Source organism: Leptonychotes weddellii, chromosome 13 (genome assembly GCF_054177405.1).
Source record: "Leptonychotes weddellii isolate Sample4059 chromosome 13, ASM5417740v2, whole genome shotgun sequence".
Classification (NCBI taxonomy): Eukaryota; Metazoa; Chordata; class Mammalia; order Carnivora; family Phocidae; genus Leptonychotes; species Leptonychotes weddellii.
The window spans coordinates 22,326,683-22,341,376 of NC_138381.1; the positions used below are offsets into that span (position 1 = coordinate 22,326,683).

Consider the following 14,694-nt stretch of genomic DNA (forward strand, 5'->3'; position numbering starts at 1 on the left):
ATGTGGGGCTCGATCCCAGACCCTGGGGTCATGACCTGAGCGGAAGGCAGACGCTTAACGACTGAGCCACCCAGGCGCCCCGAGATACAGTTCTTTAGGAGAACAAACAAAATATTGGGAGGATTCTGAGCTGGATGCTGTCATTTAAGAAACCTGAGCAAACTGCTAGTTTGGGTCTGAGCTAAGTGTTTCCGTCACTTGTGCCAGGGTTCCAGAAGAGCCCTTCTGCGTGTCTGATACTTCTCAGTTTTGATACAAGAGCTCCTCCTTCTGGTACAGTGTATTTTGGACCATTTTGCTCTATTAGGAAGAAGCAAACAAAACCAAATACGTCAGGCCAGAAAAGTCACTCTGGCTCCTATTAGGTTAAGGTAAATGGAATTCATTTCGTTTCATTTTTTTTTTTAATTAAAGATTTTATTTATTTATTTGACAGAGAACACAAGCAGGGGGAGTGGCAGGCAGAGGGAGAGGGAGAAGCGGACTCCCCGCTGAGCAGGGAGCCCGACGTGGGACTCGATCCCAGGACCCTGGGATCATGACCTGAGCTGAAGGCAGAGGCTTAACTGACTGAGCCACCCAGGCACCCTTCATTTAATAATTCACGGAGTTGAAATGAGTGATGTGCACCAAAAAGTTCCCAGGTGCTTTTCTCTCGGATTGAGGAGCGAGAATAGACCGTGGTCTAGAGGAGTCTAATTTTTATGAAAGGGACATGAAATGCTTCCAAATCACCTACCCGTTCACATGGGCGAACTTCACTGACTGCAGTTCCACTAAGGTGCCATGAAAATCGGAATCTATATAAAAATCAAAGAGGCTGGCCGCTCACTCCCCCTTCTTCAGCTTCCTTTTTATCCCCATGACAACCTGGCCTCTCTCCTTTCTCACAACACACCTCAGCTTCTAGATCTGTTTCAGCCTCTCTCTTCTGTGTTACTACTTTCTCTTAATAAATATATTCAGTTTTCTGAATTCCTTGTGTTGTGACTATAAACCAAGATTGAGGATTGGGGAAACGATTGAGACGCTGAGCTGAATGAGAATGAATAATGCAGATGTGACCATTATTACTTCTGTGTCGTTAATTTTCTAATTAGCTCCGTTTTTTATTTGAGTAGATTTCAGCCACTGCTTTCTCTTCTAGGCGTCGGGGCGGGAAATACGCTGTTGGATCAGCTTGCATTGGAGGTGGCCAAGGCATTGCCGTTATCATCGAGAGCATGGCCTGAGGGGCAGGGGGCCCAGCGAGGTCCCCTCGTACCGTGCTGGGTCAGGCCACAGCAAAGCAGGTGGCCTTCGGAGCAGCTGCAAAACCAGACGTGCCCTCTACTGCAAGTGTCTGAGTGTGATTAAGGGATAATGAGGCAAAGATGTATTTCTGCACAAAAATCCAACTACAGAGGCCTTAAAAGAAATTGTATTCTCTTGCCATGTAATTACCACGTATGCCTTAGATTAATATGATTGCAAGAAAAATGGAATAAATACTGCTTTAACTTCAGCTGATCCTTTCCTGTCATTTCCTGGATTTTTAAAAATCTTTCAATTGAGGAAAAATACACATACCATAAAATTTACCATCTTAACCATTTTTAAGTGGCTTAAATACATTTCCCACTGTTGTGCAACCGCCGGTCGCCTCCATCTCCGGGACTCTGTCTTGCAGAGCTGAGACATTGCCCCCGTTCAACACAGACTCTCTTGCCCCCCTCCCTGCTGCCCCCCACCCCCACGCCGGCAAGCACCATTCTCCTTCCTGCCACTAAGAATCTGACCACTCCAGGCCCCTCACAGAAAGCGAATCATACAGGAGCTATCCTGTGCCTGGATTATCTCACCCAGCATCGAGCCCTCGGGGTTCACCCATGTCCTATCACATGTCAGCACTGCCTTCTTTTCTAAGACAGAAGAATATCCCATTGTACGTATAGACCGTGTTTGTTTATCCTTCCATCCATCCGTGGACACTTGGGTTGCTTTTGTGAAGAATTCTACTATAAACAAGGGGGGACGATTATCTATTCACGGCCCTGCTTTCAGTTCTTTTGGGCATGTACCCGAAAGTGGAATTGCTGGATCCTACGGTAACCCTGATTGTAATATTTCTAGGACTTGCCAAACAGTTTTCCATAGCAGCTGTGCCATTTTACATTCTCATCAACCTTGTACAAGGGGTTCCAATTTTTCCACATCCTGCACTGATACTTGCTATTTTCTGTTTGTTTTTTAGACTAGCCATCCTCATGGGTGTGAGGGGTACCGCACTGTGGTTTTGAGTTGCATTTCCTTAATGATCAGCGATGTCGAGCATCTTTGCCCGTGCGTATTGGCCATTCCTACATCTTTTTTTGAAGAAATGTCTTATTTTAAGTCCCTCTCCCATTTTTTAAGTTGAATTGTTTATTTCTTGGTGTAGTTGAATTGTCTTGTATTATTCTTTTAAATTTGAAAACCAGTTTAACTTTGTTAAGTGATGTTCATAATCCATTCTGAGATAAATGTCCAAGGAGCAAATTATTGAACTTAGTCTTGATACTAATAAATGATATATTGATTATTGGGAAGAGAAGGGGATGCTATTACTAGAACCCTGGGGCAACAAGTGTAAACTGTGACATAGAGGCGCCCTACTTTTAATTAACCAAAGTACATGTCAATGACCACCTCAAGTTCAAGAAAACTGAGCAAATACTGTTTCAGTATGGATTGTTGGATTTGGTCAGGGTAGACACCTCACTCTCCTGACAGTTGAGCAAATACTTAAAGGAGGTGATCATTGGCCATGCAGAATCTGGGAGGAGAGTAGGTCCTAAAGCAGGAGTGCACTTGGTGTGCAAAGAGCCAGTGTGACTGGAGCAGAGGGAGCAAGATGGAGAAGGGTTGGAGATGAGCCAGAGAAGTACCTGGGTGCATATCATGTGGGGCCTGAGAAGCCATTGTAGGAACTTTGGCTTTTATTCTGAGTAAAATGGACCCACTGCAGGCTTTTGAGTCAAAGAGAGACATCACCTGACTTATAAGAAGGATGCCTCAGTTTGCCCTGTTGAAATGAACTGTGGAGGGACAACGTGGGAAGCAGGGAGGCCGGTCAGGATGCTACCGTGGTAATCCAGGTCAAGAAACGGCACTGTCTCAGACCTAGAGGCAGCAACAGGGCAGTGAGAACTTGCCAGACACTGTTTATATTCTGAAGATGGAAATTTGAGATTTCCTCCTGGCTTGGCTGTTGGGTGGTAGAGAAAGGAGTTAAGGATGATTCCTGGGCTTCTTAGCCACAGGGATGGGAAAGCTGCAGGTGGAGCAGGCCAGGGGAGGTTCAGTAGTTTGGTTCAGGCATCCAAGTGGAGACGCTGGGCGGGCACCTGGGGGAAGGAGTCTGGCGTGTGGGACAGAGCCATATCTCTAAGTCGTTGGCATTTAAGTGGGACTTGATCAAGAATTAGTGGCCTCTACCCTAGATGGATCCAAACAAGAGAAGAACAATTTTTCCTTCTATTAACACTCCTTGGTTTTCATTTTCATGACTTAAAGAAAAATTTAAATAAGAATGAGAATAATATATAAAACCAAGTATATCTGCATTGCCTTTCGGAAGACTGATCCAATTCTTGTATAGTTTTTCCTCACTCTACATAATAAGTGCTATCTCTTCTACCTTCATGGAAAAAAATTGTAGATTTTTTACTAAATCAATTATCACTAAAATGTAGGATGGGAGCATACATTTTTAAAGGTACTCTAAAAGGAATGCCTTTGTAAATGAGAAATAATTGAAATTATTTTCATGAAGTGAACAATGACTCCCCTTTCCCTTTCTCTTCATCTCTTTTTTTATTCCCTTTTTTTTTTTTTTTTCCTTTGAGGGAGAGAGAGAATGACGGGGTGGGGGGGCGGTGCGGGGAGCAGAGGGAGAAGCAGACTTCCCTCTGAGCAGGGATCCCAACATGGGGCTCGATCCGAGGACCCGGGGATCATGACCTGAGCTGAAGGCAGACGCTTAACTCACTGAGCCAGCCAGGCGTGCCCCTCCCCCCCATTTTTTATTCTTAAAGTGAATCCGGGGTTTTATTAATCGGGTTGACTTGCAATGAGGAGTCTGTGTGCGCCAGCCGCGAGACCGGGGACACTTGTCCCCTAGGTGGCACCACAGGTCTGTGCTGTCCCAGCCCCTTTCTCACTCAGCATCTCACAGATGCTTCTCTCAGCAAAGTCGGCCCCTCTTGGTCCTCCTCGCCTCCTGGGAAGAGAGGGAGAGAAGGAGCCAGCAGTAAAGAACCTCGGACTACAGGTGGGGGACAAAACTCTCTTTCACCTGCTGGCCAATGCCAGTCCCAGTGCAGGTATTTGGAAGTCCCTCTGGCCAAGGACACTGCTCTTTATTTCTCCGCAGTGAAAACCGGCAGAAGCAAAGCCCCCAAGCCAGGGAGCCCAGCGTTAGACCCGCTCTGAGCTGCACCCGTCAAGGCCCCTTGAGGCTCCGGGCCCTGCGCCAGCCCCCGCCCCTGCCGGCTCAGGGCGCAGGGAGAAGGGGCCAGGGACAGAGTCTGGGGCAGCAGGGATGAGTCAGCAACCATGGAACTGCCCACCCTTCACCTTCGGGACACTTGGAGCCCGTGGGGCTCCTCTTCTCCACTCCAGACCCTATTCATTTCAGAGGCCCCAGATGCCCACAGAGCAAGGGCTGCAGGGAGCTGCTCGCATTCTGCCACCCTTTCCTGACCTCGGCTGATGGGGCCAGAACCAGTGCGGCCTGAGGGCTGTGGGGAGCAGCTGGGACAGAGACAGAGCAAAGACACATGGGAGATCCGTGTCCTGGGCCCTAGCCTTGCTTCTTTGGGGACAGGAACGCTGCCTTGGACTCCCTGTATGCCCCAGTGCCTCTCACGTGAGAGCCTCAGTAAAGGAACAAGCATCTGACGGAGGCAAAACTCTTCGGGAGCATGGCCAGTGCTGGAGACAAGGCCCTGTCTGCCCAGGCACCACAACATCCGCCCTCCCCACCATTTGCCGTGTTCCAGTAAGTTAGAGCAAAGGCAACTAATGAGAAGGGTGCCCGCAGACAACATTCGAGGGGCCCGAAGCGTTGTAGAAACAAGGAACTCTGACGGAAGTAAAAGCCAGACTTGTGCTTTGAACATGCAGTTTCTCAGGAGCCTTTTTAGATATCAGACAAGATGAGATCAGGAACTACAGAATGAGGGAACATGCTGATACCGCGAGCAAGGAGCAAGCTATGCTGGTTATTCACACACATGGGCGCGCGCACACACACACGAAGTCCCACTGCATTTCTAGGTTGCAAGAAGAAGCGAAGTCACCAGGAGCTGAGGCCCACAGTACAGATGAACTCACAGCCCAGCTAGTCTTTAGATCTGTGCCTGCTCTGACCGTGGGCCTGGGGCTGGGAAACAATGGGATGTGGGAGCCAGGACCCCAGTCCGACCATCCCCCAGGGCTCTAGGTAGGCCTGCATCTCTAGGGAGAACCAGCAGCATCCTGCGACGAGCAGCACCCCAGCCTGGTCATGCACCGACCGTCTGCCTGGGTCATTCCCCAGCCTGCGTCTGGTCCCTGGACACAGCTCGAGCCTGACAAGGTGCACATCTGCCCAGCCCTGAGCCAGGGCGATCTGCCAGGGAGGAGAATTCTGTTCTACAGGCTGCTGTGTGTCCATCACGGGTGTGAGCTCCCGTACCTGAGCCTGGACCCACCACTCTGTTCTCACTGGACATGGTCAGTGGAGAGAACAAGACCTCCAGCTGGAGGGATGATGTCAAGTGAGGTCAAGCCAAGTTATGAAGGACATGGTCATCTTTAGCCCCTTTGAGCTCTCTAAATGACAGTTTTAGAACACATAGGAGGAAGAATTCTCTACAGGGGTACGAAGCGACTCCAAGTTTTCTCTAGGACATAGTAGAGGGTGAAAAGAGAAATACCCGTAAGCCAGAAATGTTAACTATAAAGAGACAAGAACCACTATAAGCTATTGTACACTGCCTTATAACTAGGTTTTAAGGGGCGCCTGGGTGGCTCAGTCGTTGGGCATCTGCCTTCGGCTCGGGTCATGATCCCAGGATCGAGCCCCACATCAGGCTCCCTCCTCAGCGGGAAGCCTGCTCCTCTCTCTCCCACTCCCCCTGCTTGTGTTCCTGCTTTCGCTGTCTCTCTCTGTCAAATAAATAAATAAAATCTTTAAAAAAAAAAATAACTAGGTTTTAAAATACATATGCAGGGGCGCCTCGGTGGTGCCGTGGATTACGCATCTGACTCCTGGTTTCAGCTCAGGTCCTGATCTCAGGGTCATGGGATAGAATCCTGGGCAGGCTCTGAGCTCAGCGGGGAGTCTGCTTGAAGACTCTCTCCCTCTGCCCCTCCCCCTCCGCGTGCTCACTGTCTCTCAAATACATCTTAAAAAAAAATAAAACATGCAGAGGATGTGTAATGGATATGTCATTCCATTAAAATGCTAGTGGGATGAGGCACCTAGGTGGCTCAGATGGTTAAGCGTCTGCCTTCAGCTCGGGTCATGATCCCAGGGTCCTGGGATCGAGCCCCGCATCAGGCTCCCTGCTCGGCGGGGGGCCTGCTTCTCCCCCTCCCTCTGCTTCTCCCCCTACTCATGTTCTCTCTCTCTCTCTGTATCTCTGTGTCTGGAATGAATAAATAAAAAAATCTTAAAAAAAAAAAAAGTGCTAGTGGTGGTCATGCCAAGATGATGGCTGCCCAGATGCCAGACTCACGGCCTGGCTCTGTGGCCAATCCCGGATCGTCCTGTCTGATGGGACTCGCTCTTAGCCACCAAGCCCGAGGGCACTGGGGAGACTCAAAAACATCTGGGGGGCCTGGCCTGGGACTGCCCCTTAAAGTCTGTGGAGCTGTGTAGTAAGTTCACAGGAGAATCCCCAATGACCACAGCCATGCTGGAGTGCACCAACAGAGTAACTATTCTGCCAGGCAGAAGCGGAGAGAATAGCTTCCTAGAGCAGATGCAAGAGAGGAAATCTCCGTGTGAAACTTCCATCAAGAAGCCAGCAGAGGGGACGCCTGGGTGGCTCAGTCGTTAAGCGTCTGCCTTTGTCTCAGGTCATAATCCCAGGGTTCTGGGATCGAGTCCCACATCGGGCTCCTTGCTCAGTGAGGAGCCTGATTCTCCCTCTCCCTCTGCTGCTCCCCCTGCTTGTGCTCTCTCTCTCTCTGACAAATAAATAAATAAAAATCTTTAAAAAAAAAAAAAGCCAGCAGAGGCAAGAAAAAGCTGAGCGTATGGCGCAATGAAAAGACACATACTGGGAACAACGGAACGGGGAGAGAAGAGGGAGGTGTGGGCAGGACACACAAGTCAGGCCTCTCAGGGCTCGGGGGCGGCTGGGCGGTGGGGAGTGAACGTGAGTCATTGCCAAATCCATGGACGCACCCCGCCTCAGTACTTCTGTAAGGGGCTCCCTTGCTTCTACAGGCAGGGGACATGAAGCCCTGGAGGGAGCATATCCTCTCTGGGAACCCACTGAAAAAGCCCTGAAATTATTAAATACAAGACAGTGGAGAATCATAGGCTAGCTGGTCTGAACTATGTGAGTCCGAGAAGAGTTCCGGTCAAGCTGAGGACCTTTTTTCCTTTTTTTGGCTTGCACAGAGTTTTGCATAGAAGAGGTGCACTCCAGGGCGCCTGGGTGGCTCAGTTGGTTAAGCGACTGCCTTCAGCTCAGGTCATGATCCTGGAGTCCCTGGATCGAGTCCCGCATCGGGCTCCCTGCTCGGCGGGGAGTCTGCTTCTCCCTCTGACCCTCCTCCCTCTCATGCTCTCTGTCTCTCATTCTCTCTCTCGCAAATAAATAAAATCTTAAAAAATAAAAATTAAAAAAAAAAAAAAAGAAGAGGTGCACTCTGAGATGGGCCTCGAAGGATTAGAGCGATGCCTGATGCTCGTGGTCATTAAATGTCTCCTGCTTGGGCTGCTGTGCCGGACACTGCAGCTGTGGGCTCCTCAGCGAGCCGTCCATTGCACCCTCGCTTCTGGAGCCCCCCCTCCCTGCCTCTGGGCAGCTTCAGGCTGGTGCCCCCAGGCTGCTCCATCTGCTGAGGATGTGAACAGTGCAGGTCTCAGCAGCCACTCCTCCCAGGAGCAGGCCAGGGGTTTGAGTGCCTGCCCCAGAAGAGCCAGGGGAGGAGGCAGAATGCTCCATAACACACAGGCCCAGTGCCCACAGCAGGCACCAAGGCCCCACAAGAAACCAGCTGTGGGCTCAATCCAATACTGAATCTGACCCTCCAAGTCGCAGACATCTGCCAGGCCTCATTCTCCAAATACTTAGTGAGCATCTTCAAGTAACAATAAAAACAGAGAGAAGGGTAATTATCAGTAACATTCCTACGAGTTAGTTAATTCTAAGGGAATACAAACAGTGCACACAGATGCAAAGGCTGGGATTGGCCAGGAGCGACACATTAGAGCCCCCCCACCTTGCTGTCCACATGGAATCCCATCATTTGAAGCCTGGTAGGCCTAACCCCCACCTTATCTGGGGACCCTGAGACCCAGAGAGGGGAAATGGTTTGCCCGAGATCATGGCCCCCAACAACAGCTGAGCTGGCAGAAAGGAAGGGTCCCGACTTGCCAGCAGTAGGCAGGTTGGTCTCCCCAGCTCTGGATGCCATTCCAAAGGTCAAGCCCCACACAGGGTGGTGTTTTATCTCTTTCTCTTTTGTTTTGTAAATTCTCAAAGCTCATCTGCTGACCTCCCAGGACGCCTTTTACAGCTGAGCCAAACAAGCTGAAATATAGCCCCAGAGGTTCCTAAAAGGAATCTACAGAGACCTAAAACTTCCCACGTCTGTCCTCCCAGAACATTCCAACCCTGGACACCCCTCTCCCAAAACATGCGAACTCTGGATTTGTGGCATTAAGGCCTTAAAAAGGTCCGTCTACTTCCAGACAAGCCTGATCCTGCTCTGCGCAGAGAAGGCAACCCAATTTCTGTCAAGCCTAGTGTTAAAAAGAAAACCATGGGCCCAAGATGGCATCACTTAGGTTAAGGCCCCATCAGAAAACCAAGATTTAACACATAAGCTAACTGCAGTTACAACTCCCCAGGAATGTAATCTTTAACCAGTCAACATGGAAATGTCCCTGTCAACGCTAGGAAATTTACTGATAGACCCCTTTACTGATCGTTCCCCGTAGAAGGGTGACCTTTTCTAAAATAATGGATTCTTTACTAATAATTCCTTTTTTTCTGCTCCCTCTCTACCTTTAAAAACGTTTCCTTTTCCAGAGCCCTTTGAAACTCCTCCTACTTTCTAGATAGGATGCTGCCCGCTTCATGAATTAGATTTTTAACATTTACTTGGTTGAATTTTTGTTATTTCACAGATTGGCTGGCAGTGATGAGATCCAAAACGAATTTCCTGGAGACATTTGGGGATGATGAGAACACGGGAATGGTACCCTGTGAACTCTTTGAGTTCACGGTCCTGCTGGCCATTTCCAAGAGCTGTGCGTAAGCTCCTCTTGGTTTGAGGTCTGCTCTTTCTGCATTCAGGCTCCCAATCTAACTGGCCTTCCTTTACAGGGCAGGTCAGCTTGCACTGCCCGGAGCCCAGCTGATGAGCCGGCAGAAGGGTCTACCAGCGCCAAGCCCCCAGCCTTTCAGACCACAATTCCCCGGGGAGTGGAAACCGCAACCCTCTGCTCTGTCCCTGGATTCCACACTGGGAACTGTTGGTGGCTGCTGGAGTTCTCCATGTTGTTTGGAATCAGTCCACAGTCCCCATTCCTCGGGGTTTGCTGGTTCAACCCCTCCCCCAGTCCAAGGTTCCAGGAGAGCCAGTGCCCAGAGGCACAGGACCTTCCTGTGGCCAGGACTCAGCGACATCTCTTGGTTACTGCCCATATGTTAAGGTATACGTGTTTGTTTATCTTATCTTGTGTAGCTAAAGGCTATTGCTAATGGGAATCTCAGAGGCCAGAAAGCTGAGAAAGTTGGCAGGCACTGGTCAAGCATTTAAAGGCTATTAGAGCTCACCACCTCGAGAAGACTGTCGTAATGGGTAAGCTGGTCATGGAACAGGTCAGACAGTCTAGGTCCCTAGCCAACCTCAAGAAAACTTCCGAGCAGCAAGGTACTCTCTAAAACAGGTACAATCCCCAACCCAGTGGCAATCCCTTGTAGGTATTAGTCAGGCTCCAAGAAACCCCAAGTCTTTGCTAATGGGATCCTTAAATTCTAGAATTTAGAAGGCCACCTTCTGCTTATTTTACGTCGAAGGACTAGAGTCCTCGAAGTTGCAGGTATCTCACAAGCGACAGCAAAATCTCACTAAGCTTGTTCTGTGTCCTGAAGAGCTTGGCTTGGTAACTGTCAGGCTGGGGACCCCAAAATAAGGCCGGACAGAAATGCGGGTTAACTCCATTTGCGGCTGGGGTCCTCCCAAGCTACTGCGAGGCCTCAGGGGAATTAGAACCTAGCAATACAATGGTTAAGGGAAATGTTCCAACTAGATAAGATCATTTCAGAACATTAACTTGAGGCAAGGCTTCCCAAATTAAACAGAACAGGAAAACTGTTTGAATTGGCAAGCTGAAGCAAGCCTCCAAAAGGTTTCAAAATTCCAAAGCAGTTTCCAAAAAATGGAAAGATTCATTGCAAAAGCCTAATGAAAAATTAAAGATGCAAGAGATAGCTAAAACAAAAGACTCCAAGACAGAACTCCTACTGCTCCACCCTTTCCTCCTTTGAGTGTTCTTTCTAGTAATCCTCTGGCTGAACTGTCTTCCCACTCAGAAGACTACACAACTGTAACCAGAGGTCCACCAAGTTAATGGCCTTACACACACCCTCATATCTACCTTCAAAGGAGGGCCTCCATAAGGGACCCTCCCAGAAATGACAAAACTAAGGAATTTCTGGTAAACTGCTATGTTATTCCCTTAAACAGCCAGGGGGTAACTGGCAGATCACAGAACCAGCAGAGGGTGAAAATTCTTACCAGAATCAGCTCTTCAGAGTCTGTAATGCCCAGTTGAGAGAGGAAAATAGTCCTGCGCGCTGTCCCTTGCTTTCCAAATCCAGACCTGTTGGTTATTGATCACTTCGGTCCCAGAGACAGCTAATGACTTCTTGTTTGTACCATTTGCATCACCTGCATAATTCGGCTGGGCTTTCTGCCTACCTCGGGGACCTGCGGATTGTTGGTTCTTTCTTTGGCTCTCATTGGGAGGGACTCGAGATTTAGGAAGGTAAGTATCATTTGCACCCTCTTGGGGGACCCCTCTTCCACCAAAGCGGGGGTTCCTTCGATACTGCCAGAAATATTTAAAAGTAGAACTATGCAGCCAGAGGGAAAGAAGCAAGTTGAAAATAATGTCATTTAACTTACAACCCAGTTCTCTGAGGAATTGAAAGCAACTAACTGCCCCTTATCTCACAAATTTTTGCAAAACGAGAAAGGCAGCTCTAGAGGCAATTCAAAGTTCATCCATTCCTTTACCAACCCACAAATTTCTCCTGTTTATCTCCAAGCTCCAACAGTTGAGTATAAATTCTTGGCCTTAGGAAACCAAAGTCCTTCTTGAACTTTCATTTCTCTCTCTGTCCCTTGAAGTTATAAATCTTATCATGTCATTGAAATGTAAACACAGCCTACAATCACCTGAGATTGAAGGGCTCAAGAAGGGAAAGTGGCCTTTGTACCCAAACTCCAGCCCAACTTCCTTAAGATTAATTCCTGGGGCAAATACAAATCTGAAAAATCTTCTCCACAAATATCAGTAACTATGGGGTCTTTGCATGTCTGTGTGTTTATGTGTGTGTCCAAATATATATATTATGTTGTATGGTGTAATACAATATATATGTATATATATTGTATGTTGTATATATATGTTGTAAATGTGAGATATTTTTCTACCTCTGGATGATAGTGCTAAAATTAATTTGTGAAAGAGCTCTATTTAGTTGGTTTGAAGGCAAGTGCTTGTAAGGATAGGGCATTCTAAAACTCTCAGAAGGACAGAAACTAACTCAAATGTTTGAAGTTCATGTGATCTGGAAAAATAATTAAACAACTCTGTTTAATTAAACTAGACATGACTTGAAAGTTACCAGCATTAAAGTTTAAGCTTTTATTCCTCTTGGGTTTACTTAAAGTCAAGTAAGTTGGGCGCCTGGGTGGCTCAGTTGGTTAAACAACTGCCTTCGGCTCAGGTCATGATCCTGGAGTCCCAGAATCGAGTCCCACATCGGGCTCCCTGCTCAGCAGGGAGTCTGCTTCTCCCTCTGACCCTCCCCCTCTCATGCTCTCTGTCTCCCATTCTCTCTCTCAGATAAATAAATAAAATTAAAAAAAAAAAAGTCAAGTAAGTTGATGTTCTCTGTTAAAAAAGTTTTTAAAAAAATCGCTGGGGAAAATGGGGACTGACTTTGATGTCTTGTGAAGTTTTTATGGGTAATCTAAGCATAATTTTTACAAACAAGTAGATTGAATAAATATAAATAAAAGTAAAATTTTAGACAAGCTTTTTTTTTTTTTCTCAAGTAATGCCTACACCCAATGTGGGGCTTGAACTCAGGACCCCAAGGTCAAGAGGTGCACGCTCTAACTGACTGAGCCAGCCTGGTGCCCAGAGGCAAACTTTTAAATTGTCTCCCAAATCTTTCTGGTAACCTAAAACTTTAAAGTTTTGCTCAGTTAGGTTCAGTGATGAGTTAAGTTAAAGTCATTAAATATCTAGATCACTTCCAAATCAGACAAAATACTGAAGCATTAATTGCTGAACATAGGTTTATCTACTTTTGACTTATTACAGAGAAACTAAAGATAAATTTGGGTCTGTTAGGAAACATATTTTGTGCTTTCTTGAAAGACTGTACTATGAAGAATGACGTTTCTAGAAATGATGAAATGTATTCCTAAATTTGCCAATCTAAAGAATGCTAGTGTAACAGACAGTTCACAATTGCTTACTTACTTTCACGAGAAATTAAGGTTTCTAAGAGTTAAGAATTCTAATAAATGTAACTAAGACTACTGGAAGTCATAAGGGAAACAAATCTGTATCCAAGAGAAGTAGGATATGTGTTTGCTGCAAGAATAAGCATGAGGGAGGGACAAATATTTTTGTTGAGGGAAAAGCAGGTAGTTTTGTCCTAAAGGGAGGTTGGTTACTTAAAAGGGAAACATTTAGGACAAAATCTGAATGTAAGAAAGTTGTAGAAGGCTTGTGGAAAGGGAATCTGTGGGGAGAAAATGTTAATATGTGATCAAGCTGACTTTCATAGAGGCAGCAACAACTGGATCTGTAAGATTGTGTCACAAGTGGATCAAGTCCATCTTGCTTATGCAAAAATGGCCCCCAATTGCCAGAGTTTTGCCATTGTCCTGAATCAGAGAAGTGAAGGTGGGTAAATCAAGGCTGTAAATTAAATGAACAAGTCTGGGCTATGGGAAAACCAAGATGGCTGCTTGGTTCTTCCTGACTCCCTGGCATACCCCATGTTTTGGTTTCTACATTCCTTCACCCACCATAGGGCATTTAAGACAATTCCAATTATAAATAGACATTGGTAGGGATACTTCTATAACATTGCAAAAACAGTCTATCAGCAATGGCGGCCTTATCAGGTCCACAATCCTGGAAAACCTGTTTTTGTTCCCAAAGGCCTCAGCCCTCTTCCTTATGGACCTTTGTATACCTTATTCAACTGTCTCTTGGTATGGGTTACCAATATGTCCCTGTTATTGTATGTTTTCTGGGTGGGTTGAAACTTCTCCCCAGTTGATGCCCTCCCAGTGGAAAAAAATATCTTTTAGAAAATGTGTTTTCCACTTGGGGTAGACCTTCTATAGTCTCCAGTGCTCAAGGCGTCTACTCCACTGCACGAATCAGACAAACCTTGATGAAAACCTTGCAAACTTCTTGGAGTTTTTGTCTCATGCTGGTATGACCAGCTGCTGTCTCTAATGTCTTCTGCTCAAGCCCATCATCATCAGTTCAAGAAGCCGTCCTGATTTCAATTCAAAGGATCCTGTTGATCATAGTTTAGAGCCTTGTAATTAGGTATTGTGGAAATGCCGTCAGAGGAAGACAGCCCTCCAGCCCCACTGGGAGGCACCTTACCAGGTGCTGCAGAACAGGCAGGTACTGGGTTTGGGTACACATCACACAGCTGAAGAAGCTCCAGCTAACACCTGGTCCCTACAGATGCTGGCGGCCTCCCAGTCAAAACCGGCCCGGAAGAGAAGTAGCTGACATCGAAGTAGACTGCTTCTGCCTAAGGCAACAGATCAAGACTTCACACTAACTGAACATGAAACCCTTTCTCCTGCTTTTCCTTTCCTCTCCTCTGGCATTGGCCTGCAAAGATAACACCCTCAACTCTATCTCCCAGGCCCTGGCTAAAGGGGAGTAAGCTCTAGAATTTAGAACAGAGTTTTATGTCAGCCTAGGAGAAAAGCAAAACAAGACATCTCACTGGTCGACTCCCCTGCATGGACCTGGTTGAGTTAGGAAGGACCCACCAGGGGCTTTCGGGATTCAGGATTCACTCCTTTTGGCAGATCCCTAATTCCCTCATTAAGGATAAATAGAAATGAGGCTAGGATCAGGAACTTCTCTTGGATTCTTGAAATCGGTGATGAATCCACAACTAAAGCAATATGGCCCAACTAAGACCCCTGAGACTCTCTGGCCTA

The 14,694-nt window shown here is 47.1% G+C and overlaps 1 protein-coding gene across 1 annotated transcript in view; it reads left to right on the forward strand.

Annotated features, from left to right (window-relative positions):
• The window catches only part of ACAA2 (acetyl-CoA acyltransferase 2), a 32,851-nt gene extending 31,347 nt beyond the window's left edge, over positions 1–1,504 (forward strand). Inside the window, exon 10 of the mRNA XM_081801249.1 lies at positions 1,148–1,504. Coding sequence (XP_081657375.1) covers positions 1,148–1,232 — 85 coding nt within the window. The 3' untranslated portion in view covers positions 1,233–1,504. The remainder of the gene's footprint in view (positions 1–1,147) is intronic.
• Positions 1,505–14,694: the final 13,190 nt, after the last annotated feature.